Source organism: Chiloscyllium plagiosum, chromosome 7 (genome assembly GCF_004010195.1).
Source record: "Chiloscyllium plagiosum isolate BGI_BamShark_2017 chromosome 7, ASM401019v2, whole genome shotgun sequence".
Classification (NCBI taxonomy): domain Eukaryota; kingdom Metazoa; phylum Chordata; class Chondrichthyes; order Orectolobiformes; family Hemiscylliidae; genus Chiloscyllium; species Chiloscyllium plagiosum.
Genome location: NC_057716.1, coordinates 34,701,895 through 34,720,263, shown reverse-complemented (window position 1 = coordinate 34,720,263; position 18,369 = coordinate 34,701,895). Strand labels below are relative to the sequence as shown.

Genomic DNA, 18,369 nt, shown 5'->3' with positions numbered 1-18,369 from the left:
TCCCTTGTCAGGTCCACATCCCCCACCAACCCAACCTCCACTCCCGGCATCTTCCCCTGCAACCGCAAGAAATGCAAAACTTGTACCCACATCACTCCCCTCACTTCCCTCCAAGGTGCCAAGGGATCCTTCCATATCCGTCACAAATTCACCTGCGCCTCCACACACATCATTTACTGCATCCGCTGCACCCGACGTGGCCTCCTCTACATTGGGGAGACAGGCCGCCTACTTGCGGAATGTTTCAGAGAACACCTCTGGGACACCCACACCAACCAACCCAATCCCCCCGTGACTGAACTCGTTAACTCCCCCTCCCACTCCGCCAAGGACATGCAGGTCCTTGGCCTCCTCCATCGCCAGACCATAGCAACATGACGCCTGGAGGAAGAGCGCCTCGTCTTCCACCTAGAAACCCTCCAACCACAAGGGATGAATGCAGATTTCTCCAGCTTCCTCATTTCCCCTCCCCCCATCTTATCTCAGTCCCAACCCTCGGACTCAGCACCGCCTTCTTGACTTGCAATCATCTTCCCGACCTCTCCAGCCTATCACCCTCACCTTAACCTCCTTCCACCTATCGCATTCCCAACACCCCTCCCCCAAGTCCCTCCTCTGTACCGTTTATCTTAGTCTGCTTGGCACACCCTCCTCATTCCTGAAGAAGAGCTAATGTCCGAAACGTTGATTCTCCTGCTCCTTGGATGCTGTGCTTTTCCAGCAAAACATTTTTCAGCTCTGATCTCCAGCATCTGCAGTCCTCACTTTCTCCAGGTTAAATAAATAAGTTAAATAGACAATAGGTGCAGGAGTAAGCCATTCTGCCCTTCGAGCCTGCACCACCAGTCAATATGATCATGGCTGATCATCCTTAATCAGTATCCTGTTCCTGCCTTATCTCCATAACCCTTGATTCCACTATCCTTGAGAGCTCTATCCAACTCTTTCTTAAATGAATCCAGAGACTGGACCTCCATTGCCCTCTGGGGCAATTCCTGAAGAAGGGCCTGTGCCCGAAACGTCGAATCTCCTGTTCCCTGGATGCTGCCTGACCTGCTGTGCTGTTCCAGCAATAAAGTTTCAACTTTGATCTCCAGCATCTGCAGACCTCACTTTCTCCTCTGGGGCAGAGCATTCCACACCACCACCACTCTCTGGGTGAAGAAGTTTCTCCTCATCTCTGTCCTAAATGGTCTACCCCGTATTTTTAAACTTAGTAAACAGAGTATAACGTGAAGTTGCCCATTTTGGCAAAAAGAATTAAACTGCACAATATTATCTGAGTGGAGAGAGATTGCTAAGTTGCATACAAAGAGATCTAGATATCACTAAATTAATCACAAAAAGTTAACGTACAACTGGTAATTAATAGAGAAAATGGAATATCAGCCATATAGTCCATCCTAAGGGAGGATGGGAATTGATCTTTTTGAAACAGTAAATATTTTGAGAGGGTTTGACAAAGTAGATGTTGAGAGGATTGTCATTTCATGGGAGAATCTCGAATGAGGGGCACAGTTTAAAAACAAGGGGTGATGTCAACATTTAGGACAGAAATGCTTGTTGGAAGGATGCTTGTTGGACTGTAGTGCCTGTGACTAGCAGTGTGCTCAGGGGTCGGTACTGGGCCATTGCTATTTGTTATCTATATCAATGGTTTGGATGAGAATGTACAAGGTATGATTAGTAAGTTTGTAGATGACAATAAAATGAGTGGTATCATGGACAGTGAAGATTATCAGGAATTGCAGCAGGATTGTAATCAGCTAGGGAAGTGGGCTGAAAAATGGCAAATGGAGTTTAATCCAAATACATGTGTGGTCTTGCATTTTGGAAAGTCAAATCGAGGTAGGAGTTTCATGGAGAATGGTAGGGCCTTAAGGAGTGTAGTGGAACAGAGGCATCCTGAGGGGCAACATTTTTACACAGAGGGAGGTATGCACGTGGAATGAGCTGCCAGTGGAAGCAGTTAAGACATGTACATTAATAACATTTAAAAGGCAATTGGACAAATACGTGGATAGGAAAGGATTAGAAGGATATGGGCCAAGTGCAGGGAAATGGGGTTGGCGTGAATGGATATTTTGGTCGGCATGGGTCAAAGGGCCTATCTCCGTGCTGTAGGACTCTATGACTCTAACTGAGGAGGAACATTGTCTCTCAGATCTTCACCAGTCTTCGGAATTCTCTTCTCCATAGAGCAGTGGCAGCTGAGTCACTGACTATATTCAAGATTGAGCTAGATAGATCTTGACCTACATGGGACTGTTATAAATTGCTTTCAAATTAAACACTGAAGGACCAGTTGGAAAATAAAAAAAAAACACAAATTAAGAACTAAATAAATAGAAGAGATGTTTGGCCTGGTGATGTGTTATGCTGACATGATGTGGGAGTTGGTGAACCCTATTGTGGTTCACAACTGTGGCAAGTGTTGGTTACGTGAGGAACTCTGAGTTCCACTCTGAGTGACGAGCTTGAGTTGGAGCTTCAAACACTGCAACACATCAAGGAAGGGAAGAGTTACCTAGATGCTGTGTTTCAGGAAGCAGTCACACCCTTAAGATTAACTACCTCAAATTTAGTCAGTGATCAAGAACAGGTCAGTATGACTATGAGCAAGGCAAGTAGAGGGAATCAGGAGGTAGTGCTGCAGGAGCCTCAGCCCTTTCATTTGTCTAATTGTCTTGCTCCACGTGTGGATGACAGCAGGGACTGTAGGGAAGATGAGAAAACTGACTATGGCACCATAGTACAGGAAGCTATTCAACAGCAGGGAGAAAACAGAAATGGAGTTGTAATCAGAAATAATATAGTCAGGGGATTAGATACAGATGTCTGTAGCGATAGGCTGTGTGACTGCCTGGTGTCCAAATTCAGAATATCTCTACTGGGCTGTCGAGGAACTTGGAGTGAGAGGGGAACATCCAGCTGTTGTGGTCCACATAGGGACCAATGATATAGATAGCATGAGGAAAGAGGTTCTGCTGAGGGAATGAGAGTAGCTCGGGCTTATTAAAGAAGCAGAATTAAAAAGGCAATAATCTCTGGATTACTACTGGAGCCAAGAGCTAATTGGCACAGGGTTAGATTAAAGAGATTGGTGAGAGAGAAATGTATTTGAATTTATTAGCACCAATACTGGGGAAGGAGGGAGCTGTTCTGAATGTGGGGGTGGGAGCGGGGAATAGGCTGCACCTGAATCATGCTGAGACCAGAGTCTTGGCAAATTGCATAACTAGGGCTGCAAATTAAATAGTAGGGTGATGGGTTCAATTGAATTGAAAATTAGAAAATCAAAGGCCAAGGAGAAAGTAGGATAGCAGGTTAGTGAACTGAGGTGATTGTTATCAGAAATAAGAGAAAGGGAATGAATAAGTTATGCCCTATCAAATGGAAATTTGATAACAGTACAAATTCAAAGGGTTTGTATCCTAATGTATGAAGCATTAGGAATAAGATGGATGAAATGAGTGCACGAGTCAAGATACAAGTTGTTCTATTATAACACGCATTTCATGTGAATTTGTTGTAATGCGCTTGACGAATTGGAGACACTGTTTCTAAACTGTGAACATTTAAAGCGTGTATTGGTTATAATATAATTCCAGCCCTATTAGTTTAAATGGTAATGCTATTATGCGATGGGTTGCATGAGAACGGAACTATCGTATTATAGCAAAACTGACTGTAAATGAATATTAGCTCAGCCATTACATGAACAAGATCACAAGGACATCAATCCTATGAACTTAATATTCAGGGATATATGACCTTTTGCAGAGACAGGCTCCCCCAAACAGAAGCCCCTCTGTAGGAAAAGCTTTACATCAACAAATTATAGAATAAATAATTCTTAATGACTTTAACCTTTACACTGATTGGGTTAATGACATTAGGAAGGGCTGCTATGACAGTAAGTTCACAGAGGGTATTAGGGATTGTTTCCTACAGCAAAATGTCATGCAGCCAACCAGGGAACAGGCTATCCCAGATTGGGTAATGAGAAATGAGGTAGGTTTAATCAATGACTTCAGAGTAAAAGATCACCTAGAAGTACTGATCATAACATGATAGAATTTAATATTCAGTTTGACAGTGAGAAAGCTAGGTAGGAAGCAATTTTTTGACTTAAATAAAGGGAATTATAACACATAATTTTTATAAAATGATGATAAAGTGAGCTCAAATGAACTGGACAGATAGGTAAGCAGAAATGACCATAAGTAAGCAATGGCAAGCAGATAAGGAGGTAAGTCATGACTGTCAGCAAATATATATCCCAGTAAAGAGGAAAGATCCTCAGAGAGGGATATCCACAGCTAACCAAGGAAGTTATGGAAAGTATTAAGTTGGAAGAAAAGGCACATAAGGTGGCAAAAAGCTGTGGTAGCTCAGAAGACAGGAATAAGTTCAGAATCCAGCAAAGCAGAACTAAGATGATGATAAAGACAGAGAAAATAAACTATGCGGGCAAACTTGTGGCGAATATAAAAACTGACAAAAAGGAAATAGGTCCAAGTGAACCTAGACCAGTCGGAAAACAAATCTGGAGAGACTGTGATAGGGAACAAGGAAATAGCAAAGAAGTTAAACATACATTTTGTATCAGTCTTTACAGTGGAAGATATTTTGCATATCCCACTAGTATTAAAGAATGTGGAGGAGAAAATAAGTACCATCCCCGCCACTAGATAAGTAGTATTAGACAAATTAATAGGGCTAAAAGCAAGTAAGTTCTCTGGTCATGAAGGCACATCCTAGAATTCTAAAAAGGAATAGCTACAGTGATAGTAGATGCAATGGCTGTAATTTTTTTTAAAAAAACCCTTAGATTCTAGAGACGTACCAGAGGATTGAAAAACTGCCAATGCAACACCCATATTTAAAGGGGACAGAGACAAAACACAGGTAACTATCGGCTGATTAGTTTGTTGTTGGAAAGTATTGGAATCCATTATTAAGGAAGTAGTAGCAGAACATGTGAATACCCGTAAACTAGTCAAGCATGGCATTGTGAAAGGAAAATTGTGTTTGACTAATTTATTCGAGTTTTGAGGAAGTCTCAATCAGAGTAGGCAGTAGATGTGTTGTTTTTGAACTTCCGGAAGACATTTAATAAGGTACGTCATGAAAGGTCAAGTCATAAGAATAACAGTCCATGGTGTTTGAGGCAGTATATTGGCTGGATAGAAAATGGGCTAATAGGCAGCAAACAGGAAGTGGGGATAAGGAACTATTTTTCAGGTTGGCAACCTGTGACCAGTGTGATTCCAGGAGAAAGTGAGGACTGCAGATGCTGGAGATCAGAGCTGAAAAATGTGTTGCTGGAAAAGCGCAGCAGGTCAGGCAGCATCCAAGGAGCAGGAGAATCGACGTTTCGGGCATAAGCCCTTCTTCCTGAAGAAGGGCTTATGCCTGAAAAGTCGATTCTCATGCTCCTTGGATGCTGCCTGACCTGCTGCGTTTTTTCACCAGTGTGATTACACAGGGATCAGTGTTGGGACTGCAACTGTTGACATATTATAAACATCATATTATTAATGACTCCGAGGAAAGAAGCAAACGTACGGTGGTTAAATTTGCAGACAGCACAAAAATAGGCAAAAAGACATGTTGTGAGAAGGATACAACAATTGCAGAGAGATACTGATGCATGAGCAAAAAAGTCGGCAAATGGAGAATAATGTGTGAAAATATGAAGGTGCTCATTTTGGAAGGGAGAAAAAAAGAATATAGAGTTCTATTGAAATGGACAAAAACTGCAGGAAACTGCAGTTGTACTTGTGCATGAAACACAAGCTAGCACATATGTGCAGCATGTAATCGGGATGGCCCTTATTTCAGGGGGATTGGAGAATAAAAGCAAGGAACTCTTACTGCAATTGTACGAGGCGCTGGTGCGACCACATCTGGAGAACCATGAGCAGTCTTTGTCTCCTTATGTAAAGCAAGATATTATTTCATTGGAGAAACTTCAGAGGTCACACCAATATGGAGGCAAGTCTTATGAGTAAAGGCTAAACAGGTTTGGACTTTACCCACTGGAGTTTTAAAAAAATGAACTCTTCTTGGCACAGAGTTCTGGGGCAGAGTCCTTATATTTAAAGAGTAAGATAGATTTGTGATCTGAAGGGGAATCAAGGATTATGGGAAAAATGTAACAAAGTGTACGTGAAGATTGTCGGATCAGCCATGATACTACTGAATGGTGGAGCTGGCTCTAGGTGCCGAACAGCCTACTCCTGTTCCTATTTCTTCTGATCTTATGGTTATGGTCTAATGACATTTCAAGTGCATATCCAAGTAGGTTTGGAAGGTTGAGAGGTTTTCCACCTCAACTACCCTCCCAGGCAATAAATTTCAGATCCCTACCACCATCTAAATAAAAATCAGTTTCCACAAATCCCCTCTAAATCAGCTGACTTTCACCTTAAAATTATGTCTTCCTGTTATTAATCCTTCAACTCAAGGGAAAAGCTGGTTTCTATCCACCCTGTCCATGTTTTTCATAAACTTATACAAAATTCTATCAAGCCTATTAAAAATCCTGTATGTTTCGATGAGATCACCTCTCATTTAAGACAAAGTTTGGAGGGATATTGCTGATCAGGATTTATCAGTTTTAGTGACAAAATAATCTATTAATTTCTTAGGTTTATTAGTGAAGTGAGGCGATAGAGACTAAATAGGAGGGTGTTTGAGAAGAAGCTTGCAATGGAAAAAAACACTCATTCACTCGTGGGATGTCAGCATCACTGACTGAGCCAGCATTTATTGTCTATCCATGGTTGCCCTGGAGAAGTTGATAGTTAGCTGCCACCTTGAAGCACTGCAGTCTGTGTGCGATAGTTAGACCCACAATGTTCTAGGGAAGGAATTCCAGGATTTTGACCCAGTGACGCTGAAGGAACATCAATATATTTCAAAATCAGGATGGTGAACAGCTTAAAATGGAACTTGCAGATGGTGTTATTCCCATATATCATTGCTGCCCTTGTCATTCTAGATGATAGTGGTTGTGGGTTGAGAAGATGCTGTCTAAGGATGTTCAATGAAATTTTGGTGCATTGCATCTTGTAGCGACAACGCATACTGGTACGAAGCAGCAGCAGTGGTGGTGACTGAATATGGCACCAATCAAATAAACTGCTTTATCCTAAATGACATTCAGACACCAGGCAGTCAGAGATTCAGGTGGGTAGCACAGGACTCCTCTAGGCTCCCATTCACAAATCAAGTTTCCATTTTAGATGATGATGTGGGTGCTAATTCCTCAAGGGAGTGCTGACAAAAGCCAAAATGGCCTGACTCTACAGGAGGAGAGGAAGAAGAAACGAGAGTAATAGTGATCGGGTATGTATTCGTCCCCAGAGTATGCAAGCATTTCTGCGACCGCAAGCATAACTTGCATTGTGCAAGTATTGCATCCCTGGTGACAGGGTCAGGGATGTTACTTGCCAGGTGGTAGATAGTGAGGGTTACAAGAGGATATAAATGGATTAGTCAGATGGGCAGATCAGTAGCCGATGGAATTTAACCCTGATAAATGAGAGCTGATGCGCTTTGGATGAAAAATGTACTGAGAGTACTTGGTGAATGGCAATCACTAGGAAGTTCAGAAGAACAAAGGGTTCTTGGGATGCTTGCCCACAAATTCCTGAAGTTGGTAGAGTAGGTCAGTAAGATATTAAGAAGGAATACAGGCAGTTTACTTTTATTAGATTAAAAGAGCAGGGCAGTAATGTTGTTACTGTACAGAACTTTGGTTAGGCAACACCTGGAGTACTGTGTACAGCTCCGATAGCCAGACTATAGGTTATGAATGCACTGGAAGATACGCAGAGGACATTTACCAGGATATTGCCTGAGATGGTGCAGTTTAACATGGCCAATCCACCTAACCTGCACATCTTTGGATACCGGAGCATCAGCAGGAGACCCATGTAGACAAGGGGGAGAATGTGCAAACACCACACAGTGGCCCAGGAGTGGAACGAACCTATGTCTCTGGCATTGTGGGGCTTATCATGAGCAACCATGCTGCCCCCATGCTGTTTTCTAATTATTCTCCTTACACCCTGTCAAGAGTTCATAAGTTGCACCCATTGTTTCCAAACCCTATTCTTGGTTTTCCTACTATAACCCCACTACTCAGTACTGTTCTCCACATCAACCAAAAGTGTTAACTGTTCCACTTCTAGTGCTGTTCCTCTACTAGTCAGTGCTCTCTTCTTAATACAAGTGTTGACTCCACTATTCTTGCAAATTATCACTTGATTGATTGGTTGATTCTTGTACATATTGAGATACAGTGAAAAGTGTAGTTTTACATGCTACACAGGCAGAACTACCATACAAAATGCATCAGTGTAGCAGAATACAGTGTTACAGTTGTAGTGAAGGTTCAGAGAGAGAAATCAACATTAACATTTGAGAGATCCAATCAAAAGTCTGATAACATCAGGAATGAAGCTGTTCTTGAATCTGTTAGTATGTGTACAGTATTCAAACTTCTGTCTTTCTGCCTGATGGAAGAGGGTGTAAGAGAGTTTAAGTGGGGTGTGAGGGATCTTTGATTATGGCACTTGCTTTCCCAAGACAACAGAAAGGAGAGATGGAGACAATGGATGGACGGCTGACTTGTGTTATGGACTGGGCTGCGTTCACAGCTCTCTGTAGTTGCTTGCGGTCTTGTGAAGAGCATTTGCCAAATGCTGTGATGCATCCAGATAGAATGCTTTCTATAGTGCATCTATTAAAATTGGTAAGAGTTTGTGGACATCGAGTTGTACAGCAGAGAAACAGTCATCAGCCCAACTCGTTCATACCAACCAGATATCCTAAATTAATCTAATCCCATTTGCCAGCACTTGGCCCGTCTCCCTCTCAACGCTTCCTATTTATATACCCATCCAGATGCCTTTTAAATGTTGTTATTGTATTAGCCTCTACCACTTCCTCTGGCAGCTTGTTTTATACATGTATCACCCTCTGCGAGAAAAAGCTGTCACTTAGGTCCATTTTAAATCTTTCCTCTCTCACTTTAAACCTATGTCCTCTCGTTTTGGACTCGGCTACCCTGGCAAAAGACCTTGAATATTCCTGTTCCTTGGATGCTGACTGACCTGCTGCGCTTTTCCAGCAACACATTTTCACCACCTTGAATATTCACCCTATCTATGCCCAACGTGATTTTATAAACATCCAGGGAAACAGCCCAGCCTATTCACCCTCTCCCAATAGCTAAACCCTCCAACCCTGGCAATATCCTTGTAAATCTTTTTTTGAACCCTTCAAGTTTCACAACATCTTTCTTATAACATGGAAACCAGAAATTCACGAAGTATTCCAGCAGTGACCTACACAAAAGTGTCTAGTCACAACAATGACATCCCAACTCCTTTACTCAATGCACTGACCAATAAAGGAAAGCATACCAAACGTATTCTTCACTATCCTGTCTACATGCAACTCTACTTTCAAGTATGAACCTGCACTCAAAAAGTCTCTCAGCCCATTGGCCCATCTGTTCAAGATCCCGTTGTACTTGGAGGGAGGTAACCTTCTTCGCTGTCCTCCACACCACCAATTTCGTGTCATCTGCAAACTTACTAACTATACCTCCTATGTTCACATCCAAATCATTTACTTAAATAACAAAAAGCGGTGGGTTCAGCACCGATCCTTGTCGAGCACTGCTGGTCACAGGCCTCCTGTCTTAGCCACCCTCTGTCTCCAACCTTCGAGCCAGTCCTGATTCCAAATGGCTAATTCTCCCTGTGTTCCATGTGATCTAACCTTGCTAATTAGTCATCATGCGGAACCTTACTGAAATCCACATAGATCACGTCACCACTTGCCGAATTTCCTTAGACTCTTGAGGAAGTGCAATCATTGTTATGCTTTCTTGAGCTTTGCATTGACATGGGTGCAAGGACAAATTGTTGGTGATCATCACTTCCAGGAACTTGACACTGTCAACCAACTCCACCTCAACACTATTGATATAGAAATGGGCTTGCCCTCCACTCTGCTTCCTGAAGTCAATGGCCAACTCCTTTGTTTTGCTGACACTAATGGAGAGATTGTCATCTTTACACCATGCTGCTAAGCACTCAATCTCTTTGCCGCATTCTGCTTCCTTGTTGTTTGAAACCCGACCTACAATGGTGACATCATTAGCACAGTTGGGGCAGAATTTGGCCACCAGTCGTGAGTGTCTGTGGAGTATAATAGGGGACTGAGTACACAGTCTTGCAGGGCACTTGTGTTAAGAATTATGGTGGAGGTGGTGTTGTTGATTATGTTTATCGATTACAGTTCATGTGTCAGGAAATTGAGGATCTAGTTACATAGGAAGAAATGGAGATCTAGGTATTGCAGTTTAGAGAGGAGTTTTGGAATTATGGTGTTGAAGGCAGAACTGTAATCAATAAATAGTAGCCTGACCCAAGTATCCTTTTTTATCCAGATGTTCCAGGGATGAATGTAGAGCTAGGGAGATGGAGTCTACTATGTACCTAGATGGATTGCAAAGAGTAAAGGCAAACTGGTAGGTTGGACTTAATGGAGCCAATGACTTCATCTCCAGCCTCCCTTTGATCTTCAAAGTCTACTCTACTCACATGCTGTTGTCTCAGAAGTCAAGGCCCATCTTCTCCTGAAGCTCTCCAAACAGGCTTGGAACCCTACCATTTATAGGAATGGCTCTGATCAAAGCCACAAATGACCTCCGGTATGACTGCAAATGTGAACAAGCTCTCCTAATCTTTCTCAACTGATCTGCAGCCTTAGATAGAGAGGACCACAACACCTTTCACCAATGCTTCCTGACCTGTGCAGAAACAGATGATATTCCTGTGAAATCTCTCGGTGCATTTTATTACGTTTGGCACAGACTGTTCCATTGCTCAGCATGTATTTTAAACATTCTACGGAATAGCATTGCCAAATCAGGTTGGAAAATTCTAGGAGATGTCATCTAATGACCTGTCACCTTCATGTGCTTCTTCACCAGACTCCTGCCATTTGTCTCTCAAGATGTCAATCACTACTAACTGAGCCCCATCTGTCAACAGCTTTTTGATGTGTCCCAGTTTTGACTTTTGAAAATTTGATCGCTTTGAATGACAAAATGCTGCTTCATAGTGGGCAAAATGGGATATTTGAAAAGTTAATGTCATATCCTGCAACAATCCTGGGCCTCATTGGGTGTTAGAACCCAGCAATGCCAATGTTCAGGAAAGCAGCATCCACTATCCTGTGAAACTCCTGAATGGCACTCAATTCCATGGGTCTTCTCCAAAAGACGGTGTGCAGTACAGCTGGCAACCAATAATCCCACTGCCTCCATTAAAACTCTCCAGATAATCCCCCAGCTGAGGAATTCAAAACAAGGGGCAGTTCCAGAATTGGACTGAGAGGAGAAAAAATTTAAAGAGTTCTTAATTTTTTTAATTCTTTCTCGAGAAGATTGGAGATGGATCAACATTGAATAATATTTCAGCCTGAAATGGGATTTTGGTTTCTCAGGGAATTTTAAATCTGGAGTGGGTATGAAAGTGGTGTTGAATACAAAGATCAGCCACAATCGCACTGATGTAGATTTAATGGGCTGTAAGGGGCCGCTATTTCTTATGTTCTTTCCTTGAATCTGCTCTGCCAACTATTGAGTCATGGCTGACCTACAGCTCAAATGCACTTAACATTGCTCCAAATCCCTTGATATCAATATTCTCAAATGCTATTGATTGCTTTATTGAACATTTCAATTGTATCAAATCTTTTGGGTTGATTCCTACAATTCAGTGTGACTGAATGTTTCATGATTTCACGTTTCCATAGTCTAGCTGTAACAATTTGTTTTTCTTCATCAATTTAAAATCTTTCTTCTGTATCTCTTACTTTTAAGTTTTTTTTCACATTTGTTTACATGATGTGGGTGTTATTACTAGGCAGTGGGCACTTAAGATCAACACAATGACGGTTGCATGTACGCCAGACCAGATAAGGATGTCAGATTTCCATCTGTAAGGAACATTTGTGAACCACATAGGTTGTTACCAGAATCAACAATGGTTACATGATCATCTTTAGTCCATGTGTCTATTCCAGATTTACTGCATTAAACTTTCACAATTTTCCATGTTCAAATCATTGGCCTGGGATTCTGGATTGCTAGTCCAGTGACCTTACCACTTTGCCAGTGCCTCCAAAATTGACGAAAATCGCAGAAGTGAAATAGGAAGGAAATTTTCATCAGCTGCAATCCTGTCCAAAGACTTTGTTTTTAAGCTAACTGAGTGCCCACAATGTAAGAGTGATAACATTCTTCTGGCAGACTTTTATTCTTTTAATAAGAGAGCTCATTTCACCTTTTATGAGCCTATTGAGGATTACTTGGCATCAACACTGGTTAAATCAAAATCCTGAGTATTCTCTCCCAGTTAGACAGTGGCTTATTCACTAGTATTGAGAAACCAAACAAAATTAAGAAACAAATTATTAACTTTTGAACTGCTACTTGCCTCACTGCATTCTTCATCATTCAAATCCTTGTAATAAGGTGGAAGGGCATCATTGCTATATGATAATTTTACTTTTGAGCCTTTCCATTGCTGCTCTACCCATTCTTCTACAATGTCCTGCTTGTGATTTTTCATTGTACTCATTTCTCATTTTCCCTACTTTAACTTGATTTCCTTTACTCTTAATGATGAGTTAGCTGCAGTGAAGCACCTCCCACTTCTGTGACATCACAATGACAAAATGACAGGATTAGCCAGTTTCAACTTTCTTAGGCTAAACTAAATACTTGCTTCATTTCTAAAAGTGACACAGCCATCATAAATAGAAATTGTAGATGGTTTTCAATCAGTATTTATGATAAAATTACCATTCCTGAATTCATAACAATTATCCTGATTTGAATATAGTGAAGATTCAAGATCAGAGTGAATTTCCTTAGAAGCTCCCCTGTTACACTGTTATATTGAGGGAAAATTAATTTTTGTGAAGCAAATTAGATTTCTTCTGCACTTCTGCTAGGTAACAGGAAATGTCTCAAGGAAATTTATCTCCTATGCTTCACTGATCAGCTCATAGCTAATCTCATTTTGGCCTCAACTCCACTTTCCTACCTATTCCTCAGAATCCTGGACTCCCCTATAGTTAAAAAATCTGTCTATCTGGGCTTTGAACACTTCAATGACACAGCTTCTACAGCAGTCTGGAATAGAGAATACAAAAACTTCATTGCTCAGATAAAATTTTTCATTTCCATTTCAAATAGGCAACTCTATATTCTGAAACTATACTTCCCCAGATCTGCATTCCACTCCCATAAGATAAATATCCTCCCAGCATCTACTTTGCCAGGGCCCTTTAGAATCTTGTACATTTCAATAAGGTCATCTCTAACTCTTCCAAATTCAATGGGTGTGGACCAACCAGCTCAATCTTTTCCCACAAGAAAAGCCTGGGAGTCAATTCTGTGAACTTTCTCCAAACTGTCTTAAAATCTTAATAGATTGTTCCAAAAATAGCAGGACCAAAGCTGTATGTATCATGGTAGGTGTGGTTTCACCAATGCCCTGTACAGTGGATAAGATTTCCCTATCTTTACATTCCATCCACCTTAAAGGCCAAAATTCCATTTGCCTTCTTAATTACTTGTCACACATGCAAGTTAACATGTTGTCCTTCACTTTTCACTGTTCTGGATGAGTGCAGCTTCAACAACACACAAGAACCTGACACCATCTAAGATAAAGCAGTCCCCTTTATTTTCACCATATCCACCATTTTCAACATTCACTCCCTTCATCAATAATGCAGAATTGCAGCAATGTGAACCTTTTACAAGATGCACTAAAGCAACTCATCTAGTCTCCTTTTGATAGTACATTCCAAACCAATGACCTATACCATATTGGTGGACCAGGACATCAAATGCGTGGGAATATCACCGCTTCTACATTCTTCTTCAAATCACACACCATCTAGACTTGGAAATATATTGTTAATCCTTCATTGCTGCTAAGTCAAAATCCTGGAACTGTGGATTTTCCATGGATTGCAACATTTGAAGCTATGTGTACTAATATAGTCCCAACAACATGAGCTTTCTTCTTGAGCAGTAACCTTACTGAATGCCTTTTAGAAATCTAATAATACTGCATTTGCTGTTTCTACTTCGTGCACCCTCCTTGTGATATCAAGAAACCCCACTAAATTTGTCAAACACAATGCCCTTCTCACAGAACCATAGTGACTCAACTTTATTATGACTTTCTAAAACCTATGCTGCTAATTCCTTTATCATATATAACTGCGTTTTCCCAATGGGCTGTAATGTTTTTCTTTTAGATTCTCAATTTCCTTGAATAGGTTGTTACATTTGCAAGGCTAAAGTGAGGACTGCAGTTGTTGGAGATTAGATTCGAGAGTGTGGTGCTGGAAAAGCACAGCAGGTCAGGCAGCACCTGAGGAGCAGGAAAACAGACGTTTCAGGCAAAAGCCCTTCTTCAGGAATGAAACACATTCAGGGCTTTTGCCCAAAACACAGATTTCCCTACTCCTCAGATGCTGCTTGACCTGCTGTGCTTTTCCAGCACCACACTCTCGACTTAGCAACAATGAAGGATTAACAATATATTTCCAAGTCTAGATGGTGTGTGATTTGAAGAAGAATGTAGAAGCAGTGATATTCCCATGCATCTGATGTCCTAGGTCATTGGTTTGGAAGATACTGTCAAAAGGAGACTAAATGAGTTGCTTTAGTGCATCTTGTAAAAGGTTCACATTGCTGCAATTCTGCATTATTTGCAGTCTTATGATTCACTGAGGCCTTTCCAGAAACTAAGGAATTTTGAAAAATTAGAACCAATTGACGACAGAATGCAGGCTGTCAGATCTAGGGAACTGTAGTCTCATTAGGTTGCCTATCACTTTTTGTCCAGTGGCTTAATCAGTAAAATCATAAAGTAACTGAAACAAGCAGCTTACAAGGTTATGAAGAAAGGTTGCAGATACTGTCAGGTCTCTTGACTACTTGCAAAATTTCTGTTTTTCAGATATCCACCAACTGGAATATTTTGCTTTTCACATGATTCGATGTTTGATTGCTCACCTGTCTTGAATTAACCTGCCTCAACTAATACCGACATTAAAAATAGCTTCAACCTCCAGAATGGAGAAAGGATTGGAAAACCAAAAACAGCTAGGGGCCCTGTTGTTGATGACAATCACTAGTGATTCATACTGGAAACAGTGGATATGTGAAAAGGGATACTTTTCATCCTGGTATAATTATCAATGGTCTACCATGCCTATTCATAAAATAGGGATTCATAAGTGAGGAAGTTGCATTTGAGTAAGGGTGTGGAGGGTATCCAGAAATTAATCCAGAGATTAACACTGGTTAGCCACCTTTTCTCAGACTTCAAAGACAAGAGCTGTGGCATTTTTTCATTTGCTGACATCAACATACCTTTTAAAAAAACAGCAGACCACTTCTAGCAATTTATGGAGACAATGGGTTTTTATACTGACTTTAATTTCTATGATCCTTTCTACTGCAAATAAAAATAATCTTGCAATAGCTTCATTGCATCTGGACCGGTTGATAAATTAAGTATTATGTTTATGTGTTAAATTAGACAAAGTTGTTCATTCCATAAATTGCTGTTACAAATACAAAGTTTGGTAAGATTATTGTGATTTTTAATCGTCTCTTTTAATTCAAGGTAGAACTGGCTGAGTGGCCTCCTATTAATTCTGGCTGGTAAGCCAATATAACCCAGACAAGGGATCCATCTCAAGTCCTAGTTAAATCCAAGTCGCAGATTTAATATTTAAACACAAAGCGAGAAGCAGCAGTCCTTGCTTTATTCAGGCTTAGTGATTTTTAGCAGTTAAGACTTAGAAACCTTATAAATGGGGACAGATGGTGAAGACATTGGAATACTATGGCTATGAGAGCAGAACCCTGGCCAGAGAATGTTTTCAAGAGATTGAAAAGCCAAGAGGTGCCTTGTTGCTGAAATGCCATTTAGCTATGCTCATGAAGACTCAGTGAAGGCATTTTAAAGAACTCGAGAAAACTTGTCTCAGAGTAACAGAGAGAAAATAGCTTGCTGACCACCAGGAGGGATTAGGACTTACAAGACAAAATTACATTTCTCCAGAGATTGTGATGTATAAATATAGTATGGGGCTATCAGTCGTGTTAAGAATCTAACAAGGAATACCTGCATTCTAGTTTATTATAATACCAACTGTCATCTAAGTAATACTTAGTTGACTTTATTTTAGTTTGCAAGTAAGAGTCTTAAAATGTGGAATCTCAACATGCAATTTCTTTAAATTGGTCATGGGGAATAAAAATCTTTTACCAAATTACAATCTTTATGTGGATCATAAAACTGTCTCAAATTATGAAATTTATGTCACAATGTAGATTCTTTCAAAAGGAACACTACTGACACCGAGATAGCTAATGAAAATCAGAATTTACCTGCTCTTTAAGAATGCGTTCAAGTATTGTAGGTAGAGAGTTCTCTCCTCCTGTAGACTGGTGGTGCAGGTGTGAACATAATTCAGCCAAGAAAGATTTTTGTTCCTGGTTTAAAACTGCCTGCACAGCCAGTAGCAACTCCCTTCTCCAATCAGTCCTCCTACTTGCAGCAGCCTGTAAAGGTAAAACATAAAACATAGAACAGTATAGTACAAAACAGGCCCTTTGGCCCATGATGTTGTGCCAAAGATTATTCTTAATCTAAAATAAAATAACCTAACCCCTCAATTCACTGCCGTACATTTGCATGTCCAGCAGTCACTTAAATGTCCCCAATGACTCTGCTTCCACCACCAGCGCAGGCAACGCATTTCATAAATTCAGAACTCATTGCGTAAAGAACCTACCTCTGACGTCTCCTCTATGCCTTGCTCCTAATATCTTAAAACTATGACCCCTCGTGCCAGTCAATCCTGCCCTTGGGAAACGTCTCTGGCTATTGAGTCGATCCATGCCTCTCATTAACTTGTATACCTCGATCAGGTCACCTCTCTTCCTCCTTCTCTCCAGCGAGAAAAGTCCAAGCTTAGTCAACCTCTCTTTGTAAGACAAGCCCTCCAGCCCAGGCAGCATCCTGGTAAACCTTTTTTGCACCCTCTCCAAAGCCTCCGTATCTTTCCTATAGTAGGGCGGGACATAATATTCCAAAATACGATCTCACCAGGGACTTGTAGAGCTGCAGCAAAACCTTGCGGCTCTTAAACTCGACCCCCTGTTAATGAAAGCCAAAACACTATATGCTTTCTTAACAAACCTATCCAGTTGGGTGGCAACTTTGAGGGATCTATGCACTTGAACACCAAGATCCCTCTGTTCCTCCACACTGCCAAGAATTCTTTGATCTTATATTCAGCATTCGAGTTCGACCTTCCAAAATACATCACTTCACATTTATCCTGGTGGAACTCCATCTGCCGTTTCTCAGCCCAGCTCTACATCCTGTCGCACTACCGCCTGCAATACTATCAACAGCACCTCCAACCTCCACCTGCAAATTTACTAACCACCCCTCCTCATCTAAGTTATTTATAAAGAGAGGCCCGAGAACAGGGCCCTATGGGACACCAGTCACCTCCAGGCAGAACACTTTCCATCTACAACCACTCTATGCCTTCTGTCAGCCAACCAATTCTGAATCCAGACAGCCAAATCTTCCTGTATCCCATACCTCCTGACTTTATGAATGAGCCTCCCATGGGGAACCTTATCAAATGCCTTGCTGAAGTCCACATACACCACATTCACTGCTCGACCTTTGTCGACCTGTCTTGTCACCTGCTCAAAGAATTCAATAAGATTAGTGAGGCATGATCTGCCTCTCACAAAGCAATGCTGACTGCCTTTAACCACTCTATGCTTTTCCAAGTATCATAAATCCTATCCCTCAGAATTCTTTCCAAAACCTTGCTGACCACAGCGTAAGACTAACTGGTCTGTAATTGCCAGGGATTTCCCTATTCCTCTTTTTGAAAAGAGAAGCAACATTCGCCTCCTACCAAACCTCTGGTATGACTCCTGTGGAGAGTGAAAAGGCCTTCCTTTTTGCTCCTGCCTCGCCATTATCCAGGGCTCCAAACACTGCTACTACAAACCAACTGACTCCCACAGCTACCTGGACTACACCTCCTCCCATCCTGCCCCCTGTAAAAACGCAATCCCATTCTCCCAATTCCTTCGTCTCCACCGCATCTGCTCCCAGGAGGACCAGTTCAAAATACGTACAACACAGATGGCCTCCTTCTTCAAGGACCGCAATTTCCCCCCCGACGTGGTCGACGGCGCCCTCCACC

General features: G+C 41.4%; 1 protein-coding gene across 6 annotated transcripts in view; it reads right to left on the bottom strand.

The window, feature by feature from the left end:
• Positions 1–18,369, bottom strand: part of pcnt (pericentrin) — a 312,968-nt gene that overhangs the window by 61,755 nt on the left and 232,844 nt on the right. For all 6 annotated transcript variants that reach the window (XM_043693410.1, XM_043693412.1, XM_043693413.1 and 3 more), the window contains one exon: positions 16,520–16,693. In XM_043693410.1, the coding sequence (XP_043549345.1) occupies positions 16,520–16,693 (174 nt within the window). The remainder of the gene's footprint in view (positions 1–16,519; positions 16,694–18,369) is intronic.